Here is a 15,699-nt window from a genome sequence, read left to right as displayed (position 1 = left end):
TTGTGTCTAGCTTATTTCACTTAGCATAATGTTATCAAGGTTCATCCATGTTGTGTGTATGTATCAGAATTTCATTCCTTTTTAAGCTGAATAATATTCTATTGTATGGATATATCACATTTTGTTTATCCGTTCGTCGGTTGATGGACATTTGGGTTGTGCCCACCTTTTGGCTACTGTGAATAATGTTGCTATGAACATTGGTGTACAAGTATCTGTTTGAGCCCTGCTTTCAATTCTTTTGGGCATCTACCTAGGAGTGAAATTGTTGGGTCATATGTTAATTCTATATTTAACTTTTTGAGGAACCACCAAAATATTTTTGAGAACAACTTCACCATTTTATATTGCTATCAGCAACGCATAAGGGTTCCAATTTCTGCACATCCTTACCAACATTTATTTTCTGTTTTTGATAAAAGCTATTCTAATGGGTGTGAAGTAGCATCTCCTGGTGGTTTTCATTTACACTTCACTCATGACTAATGATGTTGAGTTCCTTTCACATGCTTATTGGCCATTTGTATATCTTCTTTGGAGAAATACCTATTTCAATCCTTTGCCAATTTATAATTGGGTTGTCTGATTTTTTTTTGTTGTTATAGAACTTTATATATTCTGGTTATTAGTTCCTTATATTTGCAAATATTTTCTCGCATTCTGTGGGTTGTCTTTGCACTTGCTTGAGTGTCCTTTAATACACAAAAATTAAAAAAAAAAATTTTTTTTGAGGAAGATTGGCCCTGCGCTAACATCCGTTGCCAATCTTCCTCTTCTTTTTTTCTTTTTTCTCCCCCAAACCCCCATACACAGTTGTGTATCACAGTTGTAGAGTTGTAGCTCTTCTATACGGGACGCCACCTCAGCATGGCTTGATGAGCGGTGAGTAGGTCCGCGCCCAGGATCTGAACTGGTGAACCCCGGGCCACCGAAGTGGAATGCACGAACTTAACCGCTGCGCCACCAGCCCAGCACCAAATTTTTAATTTTAATGATGTCGAACTTATCCATTTTTCCTTTTGTTGCCTGTTTTTAGTGTCATGTTTAAGAAACTATTGCCAAATTCAAGGTCATGAATGTTTGCCTCTGTTTTCTTTGAAGAATTTTATAGTTTTAGCTCCTAAATCGTTCTTTGATCCATTTTGCGTTAATTTTGCATATGGTTTAAAGACCTAATTTCATTCTTATGCACATGAATATCCAATTTTCCAAGCACCATTTGTTGGATAGACCTTTCTTTCTTCACTGAATGGTCTTGAAACCCTTGTCGAAAATCATTTGACCATAGAGGTGAGGGTTTATTTCTGGGCTCTCAATCTTACTCCATTGGTCTATATGTCTGTCCTTACGCCAGCACCATACTATTTTGATTCCTGTATCTTTATAATAAGTTTTCAAATTGAGAAGTGAGTCTTTGACTTTGTTCTTCTTTTTCAAGCTTGTTTTAGCTATCTTGGGTACCTTGAAATTCCATAAAAATTTTAGGACAGGTTTTTTCCATTTCTGTAAAAATTGCCATTGGGGGGGATTGCATTGATTCTGTGTATTGCTTTGGGTAGTATTGCCATCTTAAAATTAACTCTTCCAACCCATGAGCATAGGATGTCTTTCTATTTATTGAGGTTAATTTCTTTCAGTGTACAAATTTTCCACCTACTTGGTTAAATTTACTCCTACATATTTTGATGCTATTGACAATGGAATTTCCTTAATTTCAGATTGATAACGTATAGAAGGACAACTGATTTGTTAATTTGTATCCTGCAACTTTGCTGAATTCATTTATAAGCTCTAACAGTTGTGTGTGTATTCTGGATTCTTTAGGGGTTCCTACATATAAGATCATGTCATCTGCAAACAGATACTTTTCCTTTTTCCTTTTTTTTTTTTTTGTGAGGAAGATCAGCCCTGAGCTAACATCCATGCTAATCCTCCTCTTTTTGCTGAGGAAGACCGGCTCTGAGCTAACATCTATTGCCAATCCTCCTCCTTTTTTTTTCTTCCCCAAAGCCCCAGTAGATAGTTGTATGTCATAGTTGCACATCCTTCTAGTTGCTGTACGTGGCACGCGGCCTCAGCATGGCCGGAGAAGCGGTGCGTCGGTGCGCGCCTGGGACCCGAACCCGGGCCGCCAGAAGCGGAGCACGCGCACCCAACCGCCAAGCCATGGGGCCGGCCCCAATACTTTTCCTTTTTCATTTCCAATTTGGATGACTTTTCTTTCTTTCTTGTCTAATTGCTTTGGCTATAACTTCCAGTACTATGTTGAACAGAAGTGATAAAAGTGAGCATCCTTGTCTTGTTCTTGATCTTATGGGAAAAGCTTTCAGTCTTTCACCACTGAGCATGTTAGCTGTGGGCTTTTCATATATGGCTTTTATTATGTTGAGATACTTTCCTTCTATTCCTGGTTTGTTGAGTGTTTTTATCATCAAGAGTTGGATTTTGTCAAAAGCTTTTTCTGCATCAGTCAAGATGATCATATGTTGTTCTTTCTCCCTACATTCTGTTAATGTGGTTTTAATAGGTTGAGCCACTCTTGCATTCCTGGGGACAAAATCCACTTGATCATGGTATGTAATCCTTTTAATATGCTGCTTAATTTGGAGTGTACTTTGTTGAGGATTTTTTGCATCTATCTTCAGGAGATATTACTCTGCAGTCCTCTTTTCCTGTAGTGCCTTTGAGTGGCTTCAGTAGCAGGATAATACTGACCTCTCATAGAATGAGTTAGGAAGTGTTCCCTCCTCTTCTTGAATTTTTTGGAAGAATTTGAAAAAGACTAGTGTTAATTCTTTTTACATGTTTGATAGAATTTACCAGTGAAGCCATCTGGTCCTGGGCTTTTCTTTGTTGGGGTTTTGAATAATGTTTCGATCTCATTTCTTATAGGTCTACTCATATTTTCTATTTGTTCTGGAGTCAGTTTTGGTAGTTTGTGTTTCTAGGAATTGGTCCACTTCATCCAGGTTATCCAATTTGTGGGCATATAGGTGTTCATAGTAGTCTTTTGTAATCCTTTTTCTGTCAAGTTTGCTAATGTCCTTTCATTGTTGATTTGAGTAATTTGAGTCTTCTCTCTTTTGTGCTTAGTCAGTCTAGCAAACAGTTTGTCACTTTTGTTGATCTCAAAGAACCAACTTTTGGTGTCCTTGATTTTCTCTTTCATTTATCTCTGCTCTGATCTTTATTATTGCATTCCTTCTGTCATTTTGGGTTTAGTTTGCTCTTCTTTTTCTAGTTCCTTAAGGCATACAATTAGTTGATTTAATCTTGTTTTAATGTAGATATTTATAGCTATAAATATCAACCTGAGCACTGCTTTCACTGCACCCCTGAAGTTTTGGTATTTTGTGTTCTCATGTTCATTCCTTTCAAGGTATTTTCTAATTTCCCTTGTGATGTCTTCTTTGACTCATTGGTTGTTTAAGAGTGTGTTGTTTAATTTCCAAATATTTGTGAGTTTTCCTAAATGTTCATATCCTATAACCCAGTAATTTCACACTTAAGTATATGCCTAACAGGTATGTGAGCAAAACTGCACCAAAGGAGATATACAGAATGTTCACTTTTGGCTATTAATAGCCAAAAAAGTTAAGTGACTAAAAGAATGGATAAACTGAAGCATATTCATCTAATGAAATACTATGCAGCAAGGAAAATGAACTACACAATGTGAATGAATTTCACAAACATATTGAGCAATAGAAGCCACCCTCCTTCAAAAAATACATAGTGAATGATTCCATCCATTTAAAGTTCAAACAGGCAAAACCAAATTATGTGATTAGGGTTGTGTGTTTTGGTAATTAAATTATAGTCAAAAGAGTAATTTCCATAAAAGTCAGAATAGTGATTACCTTGGGGACAAAGTAGTGTGTACTGACTGGGAGGTAGGAGAAAGGGTTGGACAAAGGGTAGGACAAAGGTTCGAAGGTGTTGGCAATACTGTTTCCTGTTGTAGTTGGTTGTTTCATGGGCATTTGCTTTATGGTAATTAATTGAGCTGTACTTTTGAGGTAATTCAGCAAGGTGTGCTTTTTTGTGCGCTACATTTCACAGTATAACAGATAAACAAATAAATAAATATAGTGGCCTTGAGTTGGTAACAACCTTAAACACCTCATAAAAGCAAAGGCAAATACTTTCTAGAGAAACCCACCTTCAATCCAGGTCTCAAAGAATTTTCAGATAATGTACCAAGTCACATGGCCTTAAAGTAAGGGAGAAAAAAGTTCACAAAACACACAAAGAAGGAATAAAAAACTTCAAAGTAATGGGGCCAGCCCCGTGGCTTAGCGGTTAAGTGCACGCACTCCGCTACTGGCGGCCTGGGGTTCAGATCCCGGGCATGCACCAACGTGCCGCTTCTCCAGCCATGCTGAGGTGGCCTCCCACATACAGCAACTAGAAGGATGTGCAACTATGACATACAACTATCTACTGGGGCTTTGGGGAGAAAAAGGGAAAAAAAGGAGGAGGACTGGCAATAGATGTTAGCTCAGGGTCGGTCTTCCTCAGCAAAAAGAGGAGGATTGGCACGGATGTTAGCTCAGGGCTGATCTTCCTCACACACGCACGCACAAAAAAAAACCAAAAAAACTTCAACGTAAGATCCACAAAGACTTTGGACACTGGAATTAACATATACAGAATATGAAATTGACAAATCTCTGACAAAATTGATTAAAAATAAAAGGGAAGGCATAAATTAATATTAATGATAAAAAGATGCTGCAGAGATAAGAGGATATTATAAACAACTTTATGCCAAAAACTTGTAGAGACAAATTGTATAAATTCCCAGAAAGCTGTAACTTAAAAAACTGACTTAAAAGTGTGACTCATTCTTATACATTAAAAAATATCAAATCAGTATTCTAAAACTTTTCATTAATGAAAACAATGGCTCAGAGATTTTATTGCTGAGTTCTACTAAACATTCAAGGACAAATAATTCGAATCAGGGTGCAAAGAGATTACTCCTTAGTGTCATCGTAGGGAACCAGCCTTACTGAAACCAACAGCTGACACAGATGGTCTAAGAAAATGACAGGCAACAGAAGTCGTGAACATGGATTTTAAAAAAACTCTAAACCAAATATTGGCAAAACAAAGTAAGCAACATACAGAAAGACAAAACATCATGAACAAGGTGGATTTATAGAAGATATGAAAGGCTGGTGTACACTGAAAAAAATCAAATAACGTAACACACTCCATTAACTGACTAAAGGGGGAAATTCCTACCATGTTGCAATAGAACAAGAACTGATAAGGTCAGATACCCGCTTGTGACAACATAAAACAGAAATAAAAGAGGAATTCCTACCTCCTGGTTGGAAAAGGAACTTCCCTTACCCGATAGTTATCTCACAAGAACCTACAGCAAACATATTTCTAGGTGAAAATGCTGATAGACAGAGACGCTCACCAACACCTTTTATAAGTAATAGATGTACTGGAGGGATCAGCAAAGTCAGAAGAAGGAAAGTCCAAGAATTAGGAAGGAGAGCAGTTCACTGCAGATGATGCAGTTGTGAATGGCGAGTTCAACAGAATCCAGATTCTTATTAGAATGAGACTTTGGCAGGGATACTGGATACAGAATTAACGTGCAAAAACCAATTAAATTTCTATATGACAATACAAAAGACGTAGTTAAGAAAGACCGCATTTAAGTTTCAAAAATCTTAGGAAACCCAGAAACAACCCCCTTCCGTCACCAGCCTCAGGGGCCCCTTTGGTCAGAGCCAGGCTGTGAGTCCACAGCTCCTGACCCTTTCACGGGCTCTCCTCTGCTCTCTCAGCTGGCCTGGGAGGGAGGCCTCATCTGGCTCCTGGCTTCAGCACCATTTTTAAGGACACTGCTGGCCCTGGGTGGCCAGCCAGGAAGTTTCTGGTCCATCACACCATCAGGTCTCACGGAGGCCTGCAGGACCTACTGTGCACCAGGAAGGTCTCTCTCGGCACCCGTCACAGGCCCTGGACCCTTTCCTCTCCTCTTTCCCTAGACAACTCTTTGGACCTTGAGTGCAGCTCAGCGTCCCTTCCTGTTCTCAACTCCTATACCTCACCTTTGGCAGTTTAGATTTTCCACTGGCCTGCAGGACTGTCTCCGCCAATGAATGTACATCCCAGGAGGGTTTCTCAGTACCCACCAGAGCCCAGCATGGTACCAGAAGTGTGCCAAACACACAGCATGCAGCATTTGAACGTCTCCAACAGATGGTTGGCCTCTAAAGGTTAGCACTGTTGTTTGCTTCAGCCCTAGGCACCCAATACATGAGCCTTTTCTCTCTGGGGAGCACTCAACAGGCATGAAGAACAACAGGGAGGCACAGGGCAAATTCTGCCATCACCTGTTATCAGGAATCCCAAACCCACTCCCCTTTTCTGCTTCCCCGGCATTGCTCACTTGGGACCCTAACTGGCACACCATACACTCCTGGGCCCCCACTCTCACGCGGAGGGCAAATCCTGTGTCTGGGTGCTGGGGGTAGGGCTGCACTGCCAAATTCCCAGGTCAACCAGAGTCCACGCTGCTCAGAGCTCCTCTCCTGTGCTGGTGTCACCCAAACTGAGCAGACAACCCCACAGCCAACCTCGCTTCTTAGGGTTGAGGTTAAGATTCTGCTTGATTATGGATTCCAGGGCCTGGACTTGTGGTTCTGCTCCAAGAATGGCCTCTCACCCACTGGCTTCTGGGTCGGTAGCCAGACAAGAAACTTTCCCACACATACACCAATGCAAAATACACTCACTAAGCGTGAGGCAGACAGCAATCACACACCTTGGACAAAAGGCAGGGTGGGGGTGGGGGTGGGGGGGTGGACTGATCCCAAAGCACAAATGAATGCATGAAAAAGATATCTGGTTCAAATTAATGGTTTTATTTTCATCTGTAACACTAGCAGAGGAGTCCAAAACAGACTGACGTACATGGATATAGTTTAAATGTAACAAAGAAAGATCTGAACTATGTACATTGAGGAAAGGAAAGGGATTGTTTTCATACCAACCTTTTCCTATTTTGCAGTTTTTGAATAGAAACTAAACATTTTTTCCTAATTTAATTTAGTATGAAGGAATATAACTTTTATGATCAACCATTTGTCCTCAAGCATAAAACTTAAGAGATTTTGGCTGCATGGTCATCTTGGCTCCTGAAGTCTGGGTATCGTCAGAAACAAAACAGTGTTTCCACGAAGCCCAAAAGGAACTTAATGGCAATGATGTCCAATCAAAAGGCAGACTCACTGCACATCACACTGATGAGAACTGATGTCCTGCCCTCCTCAACTCCAAGTAGAAAATTATTACTTTCATTCAAACTAACTGGAAGTGAGCCAAACAGTTAAAAAGTCAAAATGAAGAATAAAATGATTTTCTTTTCACATAGAGGAGGAACACTCCTTCAGCCCCGTTTAAAGTGAATTCTGTGCCGAGTCCCTGCTCCTTCAGAAGGGTAAGCTGAAGGTCAGTTATTGCTAGCAAAGCCAGAGGAGGCCCCTTTTCCACTGTGAAGATGTTTCACATGAAAAGGCTGTTGGTTTGGCTTTGAAGCCCTCTGGAGAAAGAGTTGGAGGCAGGCTGGCACTGCAAGGCCTTTCCCCTACTAGCCACCCCCAAGCCCTGTGCTGTTAGGGGCAGCTCGCACCACCTTGTCACCCCCTTGAGGATCCGCAGCTCTCACACACCTGTGGAGTTGAGCAGAGTGTTATCTGGGCCCCTTGGGAAGGAGAGGGTACCAGACTTTGCCAACCAAAACCTACAGAGCAGTCAAAAGCCCAAAAGATCAAAGCCCAAACGGCCAGAAGAGCAGCTTCTGAAACGAATGTCAATTGGATGGGGTGGATGAAGAAGTCAAGGCAGTGCCCAGCCAGAGTCAGGTGGGCTGAGCTCTTGGAAACACAGGACAGCTGTAACTTGGGCAACAGCATGGACATCGACGGCTGATAAGGCCACAATTACTGCCACCACCTCTCAGCATCTATGCTTGAGTAGACATTAGGCAGTGGGAACTGAGGACCAGAGGACATGTGGCAAACACAGGATGGATTTTATCAGAAACGAGAGAGGACACCTGACCATGTGCCTGCCCTCTTTACCTTGCAAGGCCTGTGCCAGGTGAACTCTGGGGCATGGGTGAAGTTCCTGAGAACAGGTGGTCAACAGGACGGGGTAGGCCAGGCACTCCTCCACAGGCAACATGAGGCCTCTGAGGGAACACTGACAGTGCTACATCCCCTGGGCTGCTGAAGAGGAGGCAAAGAACGGGCTTTATTGCACATTTCGTTCTTAGGAAACGGGGGATTGCCCTGCAGAGGTTCTCTTGATCTGCAGAAAATCCCTGCACATCAACGCTAAGGTGCAGGCGGAATCACAGGTGACCTCTGACTCTTAAAGAAGAAAAAAAGTCCAGTGGTTGCTCTTTCTGCGGCCTGTGCTTACACCTGGGATCCTCGGGCCAGATGGACCATGTCTGGCTTGGTCACTGGGGTGGGCAGACGCCTGGAACGAGGTAGCACGCCCGGGAGAGCTGGGCGGACCTGCTCCGCTCTCTGGCCAGGGCCAGCCCCTCGATGACACTGCCAATAGGAAGCAGGGGCAAACTTTCCAAATGGGGAAAACTTCTTGGCAAACGTGCAGGTTCCAGAGAGGCTGGAACCACAGTTCTCAATTCCAATGTGCCTGACTCCCTCTCTCCTACCCTGGAACTGGAGCACCCAGAGGAACAGAGATGTAGGCCCCGGCCTGGGAGGGCCCTGGCCCAGCTCCACACCATCATACTGGAGGTAACGAAAGGATCCAAGAGGGGGTTGGAAACAAAGGAGCAGATTACATATCAGATGTTGGTTTTGAAGACAGTCTTTGAGCTCAGGAAATTGGAGGCAGCTAACCTATGTAAGGCTGCATGGAGAACCCAGGCAGGCGGTTTGTCTGTCCATCCATCTCTCCTAAGCAGCTCTCAACACTTCATATATAAATGGGGTGGTATCGTTTGTGGTTGATCTTTTTTCTGCAAGTTGGGCAAGTGCTAGCATTCTTAAGGGAATCACGGAGGCACTGGCTACAGAAGACGTGGCCACATTCTGTAGAAACAATGAGACGTCCATTCTGCACAATCTAGAAAATATAAAAAGGAACAGCCTTCATGTTTGCCCTTGTCCCAGAGCAGCAGTCCCCAGAGAATCCCACTCCCGCCCATCTACAAGATGATGAGTGGGAGGGAATGCAGGGCCAGGGGGCTGCAGCAGGAAAAGCAGGGAGATGGTCTGGAGAACCAACAATATCTGCTCTGCGGTCTCAGTCACGCAAGAATGTGTGGTGTCTCTGAAGCTAAAAGGACAGGGAGGAGCCAATCTCCCGGCAAGCGACAGTTTGAGGGACACAAGGTACCCAAACCTGCAGGCCTAGTGAGGTCCAGGGCTGCTGCTGGGCAGATGGCAGGACAGTGCCAGAGGGCTCAGGGGCCACAGTTCCCCTGCTTAGGTCAGGATGGGGAACACACAGGGCTGACCAACTTGCACAGGGAACATGGGCCCGAGTTGAAGGCTGCACGGCCCAAGGAGAAGTTGGCACATTCTCCCTTCATGCACAAATGTGAGACAAGCCATATGCCAGCCCAGATGTGACTGCAGGATGGAGTTGTCAAATCCCACCTAATGAGAAGATTCTCTCTCATCTAATTCTCTCACTGAAGCAGTCTGGAAACCAGGAGCAGGGAAGACACAGCAGGGTTTGCTTACCTCCGAGTACCCGTCCATGCAGATCGGACAACTGACAGTACCAGAGGGCCTAAAATCACAGTGCTTCATGTCAGTTCCTCAGCAAACTCAAACATTCAATCACTCACTCTAAGCAGCTTCATATAAGCAGCCCATATTCCCTAGAAGAGCCTCCTCTGACTCTGCCTTAGCACAGGCACCCAGGAAACTTATAGGAAGTCACTGCCCCAAGGGGGTATGGTGGGGCAGGCTATGAGAATGGGGAGGAGAGCGATGAGAACAAGAGAAGATGCAGACAGCCTGAGCCACCCTGTCCTCCCCCATCCCTGGCCTACACTCCCTCAGAGCCCCTCTTCCAGCCTCTCTGTCTGGGCCAGGGATGTGCCAGCACCCCTTAAGCATTCCTATTGCAGGAGGCTGGGGGCCACTGGGTCTGTTCTTCACATTAGGTGGTGGGGTGTGCCACCAGCCCAGGGCTATTCACACCCACCCTGCCAGTGCCTGGCACACGTTGGTCACGGTGGGAACGGCTAAGCCCAGCTCTCGATCCAGCCCCACCTGGATCCATCTGCAGGGCAGATCTTGGACAAGCCCTTCTCAAGCCGAGGGCTCACAGCACTTGCTGAAGGTCCAGTTTTTTTAATACGTTGCCCCTTGCCCCACCTCTCCACTGAGAAATGGAGAAGGGGGAAGACGACCCCCACTGCAGGGCGCCAACGGTGTCCCATATTGCTAGAGGCTTCCTGTGAGGGAGCTTGTCCCCAGTATGGTGGCAGCAGGGCAGTGGGCAGGCTGGTACCTGAGTCCTGTAGCTGCCTCTTCCTTGGTGTTTCTTGGAGTGTGGGTGGTCACATACACGTCTCTGTCCCTGGACAGCTCCTCGTCATCACTGCTCACCACACAGCTGTCAGCATGGTCCTGGTGCAGCCTCCTCACATTCCTCCTTGGCCGCCTCCTTTCTAAGGTGTGAGTCCATGTTCAGGGCAGGGGCCTCCCAGTAGACCACCCTCACCACCTTCCTTCCCGTCTGGGAAAGGCCAGTCTCAGACCCCAGAGAGGAACGGCTAGCCACCATGCCCAGCCACACCCCAGAAGGTCCTGCCCAGCTCCGCAGAGGCTACCCTCCTGTCTTCCCAGGAGAAGCCCCCATCCCAGCCATGAAGAAGTGCCTGAGCTGTGGGGGCAGTCTAAGGTAGTCAGCTTTCTCCAAAATCCAGTGGGACTGTAGCTCAGCGCCAGGGGTGAAGTCTCCTCAGCAGGCGCAGAGGACTGACTGCAGGTCTGACCCGGCATTACCACAGGTGTCTTCCCGCCTGGCGTCCCCGCATCTACGGCTCTGGCAATGCCTGCAGCTGCACCCCTCACCCGTGTTAGCTCTCCATCCAAACCCAACAACAAAGGAGAGGAAACCACTCACCGTCAACAATCTTTTAAAAAGGAGAAAAACAGAAAATGACAATCAGTTTGACATAAAATATTCTGTATTTTTTAAAACTCTTAAATGATAAAATTGAGCATTTCTTGTTTCAAATGCAAAGTCCTCAAGGGACCAGCCAAGCCCTGCACAGTATGGGGCAGGTGCAGGGAGAGCGCCCTGCCTCCGCCCAGCACCAGGTCTGCACACCTCTCCTCTCCAGTCAGGCTCGTCCCAGGCGCCTCCGCCTCCCAGCAGCTGATGCGCTGTGCTTCAGCCCCCGAGATATTCAGTGAGTCTCTGGGAGCTGCTGGCTATGTGACCTGGGGAAGTTACTTACCCTCTGGGAGCTGCCAACTTCCTCTTCTGAAAAACAGGCACCAGTGCCCACAGCTCACCATGGTGTTGTGAGGACTAAACTAGACAACGACTACACCACGGGGCACCAGGGACACGGAGTCCACGACTAGCTCCATGTGCTCTCCTTATCCCACATGGCCAACAACAGAATCTTACTCCATGTAGGCTATTCCCAAAGATGGAGACTTTATCGGGAGGAGGGTTTGCAGTGCTTAATACATAATTAAAAATAATTAACCAACCAAACAAAAATAGGCCATGCAAGGACTAATAGAGCGGCACACACCAAGTACTGAGATCAATTCAATTATGTTCTTGAGGCCTCCAAAGAAGTTAATGAGAACCTGACAAGCCCATTGCCTGACTACTCAGAACTCACAGACTAATTCTGCTACAGTAGTTTCAAACCAGGTGACTTACACTCTGCCACCGAGTTACTACCTGTTTGTCTTTGCTATCACCAATAGCACACCCTTTCCCTTTTGCTCATCATGTGTGACCAATTACTTCAGGAAAGCTCTCTTGATTGCTGCTGAAAGCCCTGCTGCCCACCTCTCCTCGGTTGACACCCATGGCGGGGGTGGCATGGGGGCTGCCCCCTTCAGGCACATTGACCTGCCCTGCAGAGACAGGAAGCTTTAATTCTCTATTCCGACTCCCTTGCAGTGGGGTTTCTGGACATGAACTAAGTTCCCTCAATGAGGCATACTTATGCTATTTGGAGGGCAGGAGGGTGGAGGCCGATTTCAGCTGCTGTCGGTGTTGCTGCCAGCAGACACAGCTGGGGGTATCGAGCCACAGTCATGGCAGAGGCTGCAATGTCCTAAGCCCAGGCCCCTCCTCCCTGACAAGGGGCCGTGGTAGTGTTTCCTTGAAACCAGAGAGATCAGTGCATGTGGTGGCTCCCACCTCCCACTCTTCTGCTTGAGGCAGAGGTAGCAGCTCCCACAGCGGGTCAAAGCTGACATGTCTGGAGTTACTCATAGAGACCTGCTCCTCCAACCTTTTCAACACCATGAAGCAACTCCTCGCATGTATTAAAATCCATTTCTGCTTCAGAACAATTAGAGTGGATTCAGTTTTCCAACCTGAACCCTGACGGATACAGACGGCCATCCCAGGAAGGAAGAAGGTCTGAGCATAACGATCTTCAGATGAGAACATAACCCACACATGGAGCTACTGAAGGCCCTCCCCCTCCCCCCCCAGAAGAGAGCGACTCTGAAATTGGGGGACAGTCAACCTTATCATCAGGACCATATTTACTGGAAGAAAAGCTTGGGCTGTCCATATGAAATCTAGAAAAGAGGAGCTCTGAATTTGGCTGGGATCAGAAAGAAATTCTGCTGTGGGCAGGGGTGACCCTAGGTATTCAGAGCTCCAACACTGCCTTCACCTCCATTTGTCAAGACACACCACTGATTAGATGTGGATACACGTGGAAGGAGTATGACACTGCTGGCTCCCCAGCACCCAATGTACGGGGACTGGGTCTCCACAGGCTCTTGTGAGTCAGACCCAGCTCACCTCTGGGAAGTGTCAAACTCAGGGCCAGACCTGAACACGGAGGCTCCAGGGAGGTGCATATGCTCCCTAGTCCCAAGGCCCTGGATGTATGCTGCTGGCACATGGCAGGTGCTCCATACATAACTACTGCACAAATGAATACGTGGTGGCCAGAGCACCTCCCTCCCCGGTGGTGACTTTGTCCCGTTCTTCAACAGAAGAACAGCTCAGAGATGAGGCTTCTTGCCCAAAGGGCAGAGAAGAAGGGCGTCACAGCCTGGCCTCCCAGCTCCATGCCATTCCCACGCCTCCACGCCACCCCCTGCTGATAGACATGAGACATTATCACTGGCGTTCCCTCCACCAGCAACTGAGCTACGTCAAATTCTGGAATCCCCACAGCTGTCTGCAAGTGCTCTGGAATGTCCCTTCTCGTGGCTGTAACCCTGCAGATAGCACAGTGCTTGCTGGGCACAGAGACAGCAGCAGAGGCAAGAGCATCAGGGCTTCAGAAATGTCAACTGCAGGAGGACACAGGTGGAAGTAGGAACAACACAAGCTCTGGAGCCTCTCACGTGGCTGAGAGGCCTTTAAAAGAAATAAAATACCGGGCCGGCCCAGTGGCGCAAGTGGTTAAGTGCTCGTGCTCTGCTCTGGCGGCCCGGGGTTTGCTGGTTCGGATCCCGGGCGTGCACCGACGCATGGTTTGTCAAGCCGTGCTGTAGCAGCGTCCCATATAAAGTAGAGAAAGATGGGCATGGATGTTAGGCCAGGGCCAGTCTTCCTCAGCAAAAAATGAGGAAGAATGGCAGATGTTAGCACAGAGCTGATTTTCCTCACCAAACAAAAAAAAAAAAAACCACACCCCAAATCAAAACAACAATTCACCAGGCCCCTGGTCTGAACAGCTGAGTTAGTACTATGGCACACTGGCCCCAGATCAGACCCACACGATCCGCTTCACCTTTAGTCTGGCTTCTATTTTTTGACTACGGAACAAGCCACAGATCAGAGCATTTAGAAAAAAGTGGAGACATCTGGGGAATGTGCCTGCCCACAGCAGGCACACCTGGCGCTGCTTGCTCTCACACCTGCGTACATTGACTCCAGGTTGGTCACCCAAAGCCCCCTTTGAGTTTCTGAAGCACAGGTGAGCCGCAGAACATGTGCAAGTGCAGACAGCCACGTCAGAGGCTCCTGGTCAGGGGAGGAGGGCAAGCTCTTCCTCTACTAATGGACAAAATGCCTGGCATTCTAGGTAGCTCCCAGGACTGCAGCAATACGCTGGGGTGAAAGAACGGGACAGAAGCTAGTGGGAGGAATCACTGGAGTCCTCTGCACATAAGCTGACCCCTGGCATTTCTAAGAATGCTCACCCCGCCGAGAGCTCAGAGAGCCGCTCCACATTGTTCCACTGGAAAAAAGAGCCATCTCCAACCACGGTGCCCACAACAGGCTATTCTTTAGATCCAGCACTTGCACACATAATACTATTACTGTAGCGTTGGCAGGAGTACCAGGAAGACTGGTGCTGTCATTAATGTTCTCCTCAAATCCATGTCAGATTCCATGCACAGCTGCTTCCCCAAGTCTTGGACATGATGTCTGAGCTCTTCCTTCTTCATATATAACTACGTTGGTTCACTCAATCTAACAGTCACTGTGTGCCCCTCGTGCCCTTTACTACTCCCAGAGACGGACAGGGCTCTGTCCCCGTCTGCCAGGGAGCTGCGACCAAGCAGACCCTTTCAATAGTCTCACAAATGAAAAGCCAGGCATAGTATAGAGTATAACACAAATAGCATGATTCATTAGAACACTATGAAAACAGACCAAAACAAAGATTCCAGGAAAACCAGGCTGACTTTAAAAGAAACAATCTTCCGAAATTCAATGAGGGAAAATAGTCCAAGCAAATACATTTTCAATAACCTCCCCCTTAAAGACTCAGTTTCTTAAAGATAGGAACGAGTCCCTTTTCTATCAGTGCATCATTTCTAGCCAGAGCAGAGACTAGTATACTGCAAATGCTCATGAAAAGCGGCCTGAAGTTTTTTTTTTTTTTGGTGAGGAAGATCAGGCCTGAGCTAACATCCATGCTAATCCTCCTTTTTGCTGAGGAAGACCGGCTCTGAGCTAACATCTATTGCCAATTCTCCTCCTTTTTTTGTCCCCAAAGCTCCAGTAGATAGTTGTACGTCATAGTTGCACACCCTTCTAGTTGCTGTATGTGGGACGCCACCTCAGCATGGCCGGACAAGAGGTGCGTCGGTGCGTGCCTGGGATCCGCCCAGGATCCGAACCCAGGCCGCCAGTAGCAGAGCGTGCACACTTAACTCCTAAGCCACGGGGCGGCCCGAGCCTGAAATTTTTAACGCACCTATTAAACCAGGTCAGAAGCAGAAGGATGGAAAACACAGAGATTTCCAATAAATGGCAGGCTGGTATTTCCATCAATTTTCCCACTGGAAACAACCAAAAACAAGATAAAACATACGTACTTTAAGAGGTATCAAAAAAACCCTTATCCAGGGATTGGCCCCACAGCTTAGCGGTTAAGTGCGCACGCTCTGCTGCTGGCAGCCTGGGTTTGGATCCCGGGCGCGCACCGACACACCTCCTGTCCGGCCATGCTGAGGCGGCGTCCCACATACAGCAACTAGAAGGATGTGCAACTGTGACATACAA

General features: G+C 46.7%; 1 protein-coding gene across 2 annotated transcripts in view; it reads right to left on the bottom strand.

Annotated features, from left to right (window-relative positions):
* Positions 1 to 6,872: 6,872 nt before the first annotated feature.
* Positions 6,873 to 15,699, bottom strand: part of RNF4 (ring finger protein 4) — a 35,587-nt gene continuing 26,760 nt past the window's right edge. The window contains exons 5-8 of one of the 2 annotated variants that reach the window (XM_058546581.1): positions 11,149 to 11,158; positions 10,531 to 10,690; positions 9,753 to 9,801; positions 6,873 to 9,129 (exon numbers count right to left, since the gene is read on the bottom strand). In XM_058546581.1, the coding sequence (XP_058402564.1) occupies positions 8,980 to 9,129; positions 9,753 to 9,801; positions 10,531 to 10,690; positions 11,149 to 11,158 (369 nt within the window). In that variant the 3' untranslated portion in view covers positions 6,873 to 8,979. Of the gene's footprint in view, positions 9,130 to 9,752; positions 9,802 to 10,530; positions 10,691 to 11,103; positions 11,159 to 15,699 lie in introns of those variants that run through there. The other variant, XR_009220918.1, reaches the window with a different exon arrangement.

Source organism: Diceros bicornis, chromosome 8 (genome assembly GCF_020826845.1).
Source record: "Diceros bicornis minor isolate mBicDic1 chromosome 8, mDicBic1.mat.cur, whole genome shotgun sequence".
NCBI lineage: Eukaryota > Metazoa > Chordata > Mammalia > Perissodactyla > Rhinocerotidae > Diceros > Diceros bicornis.
Note: the sequence above shows the minus strand (reverse complement) of the source record. Positions and strands in the feature narration are given on the sequence as shown.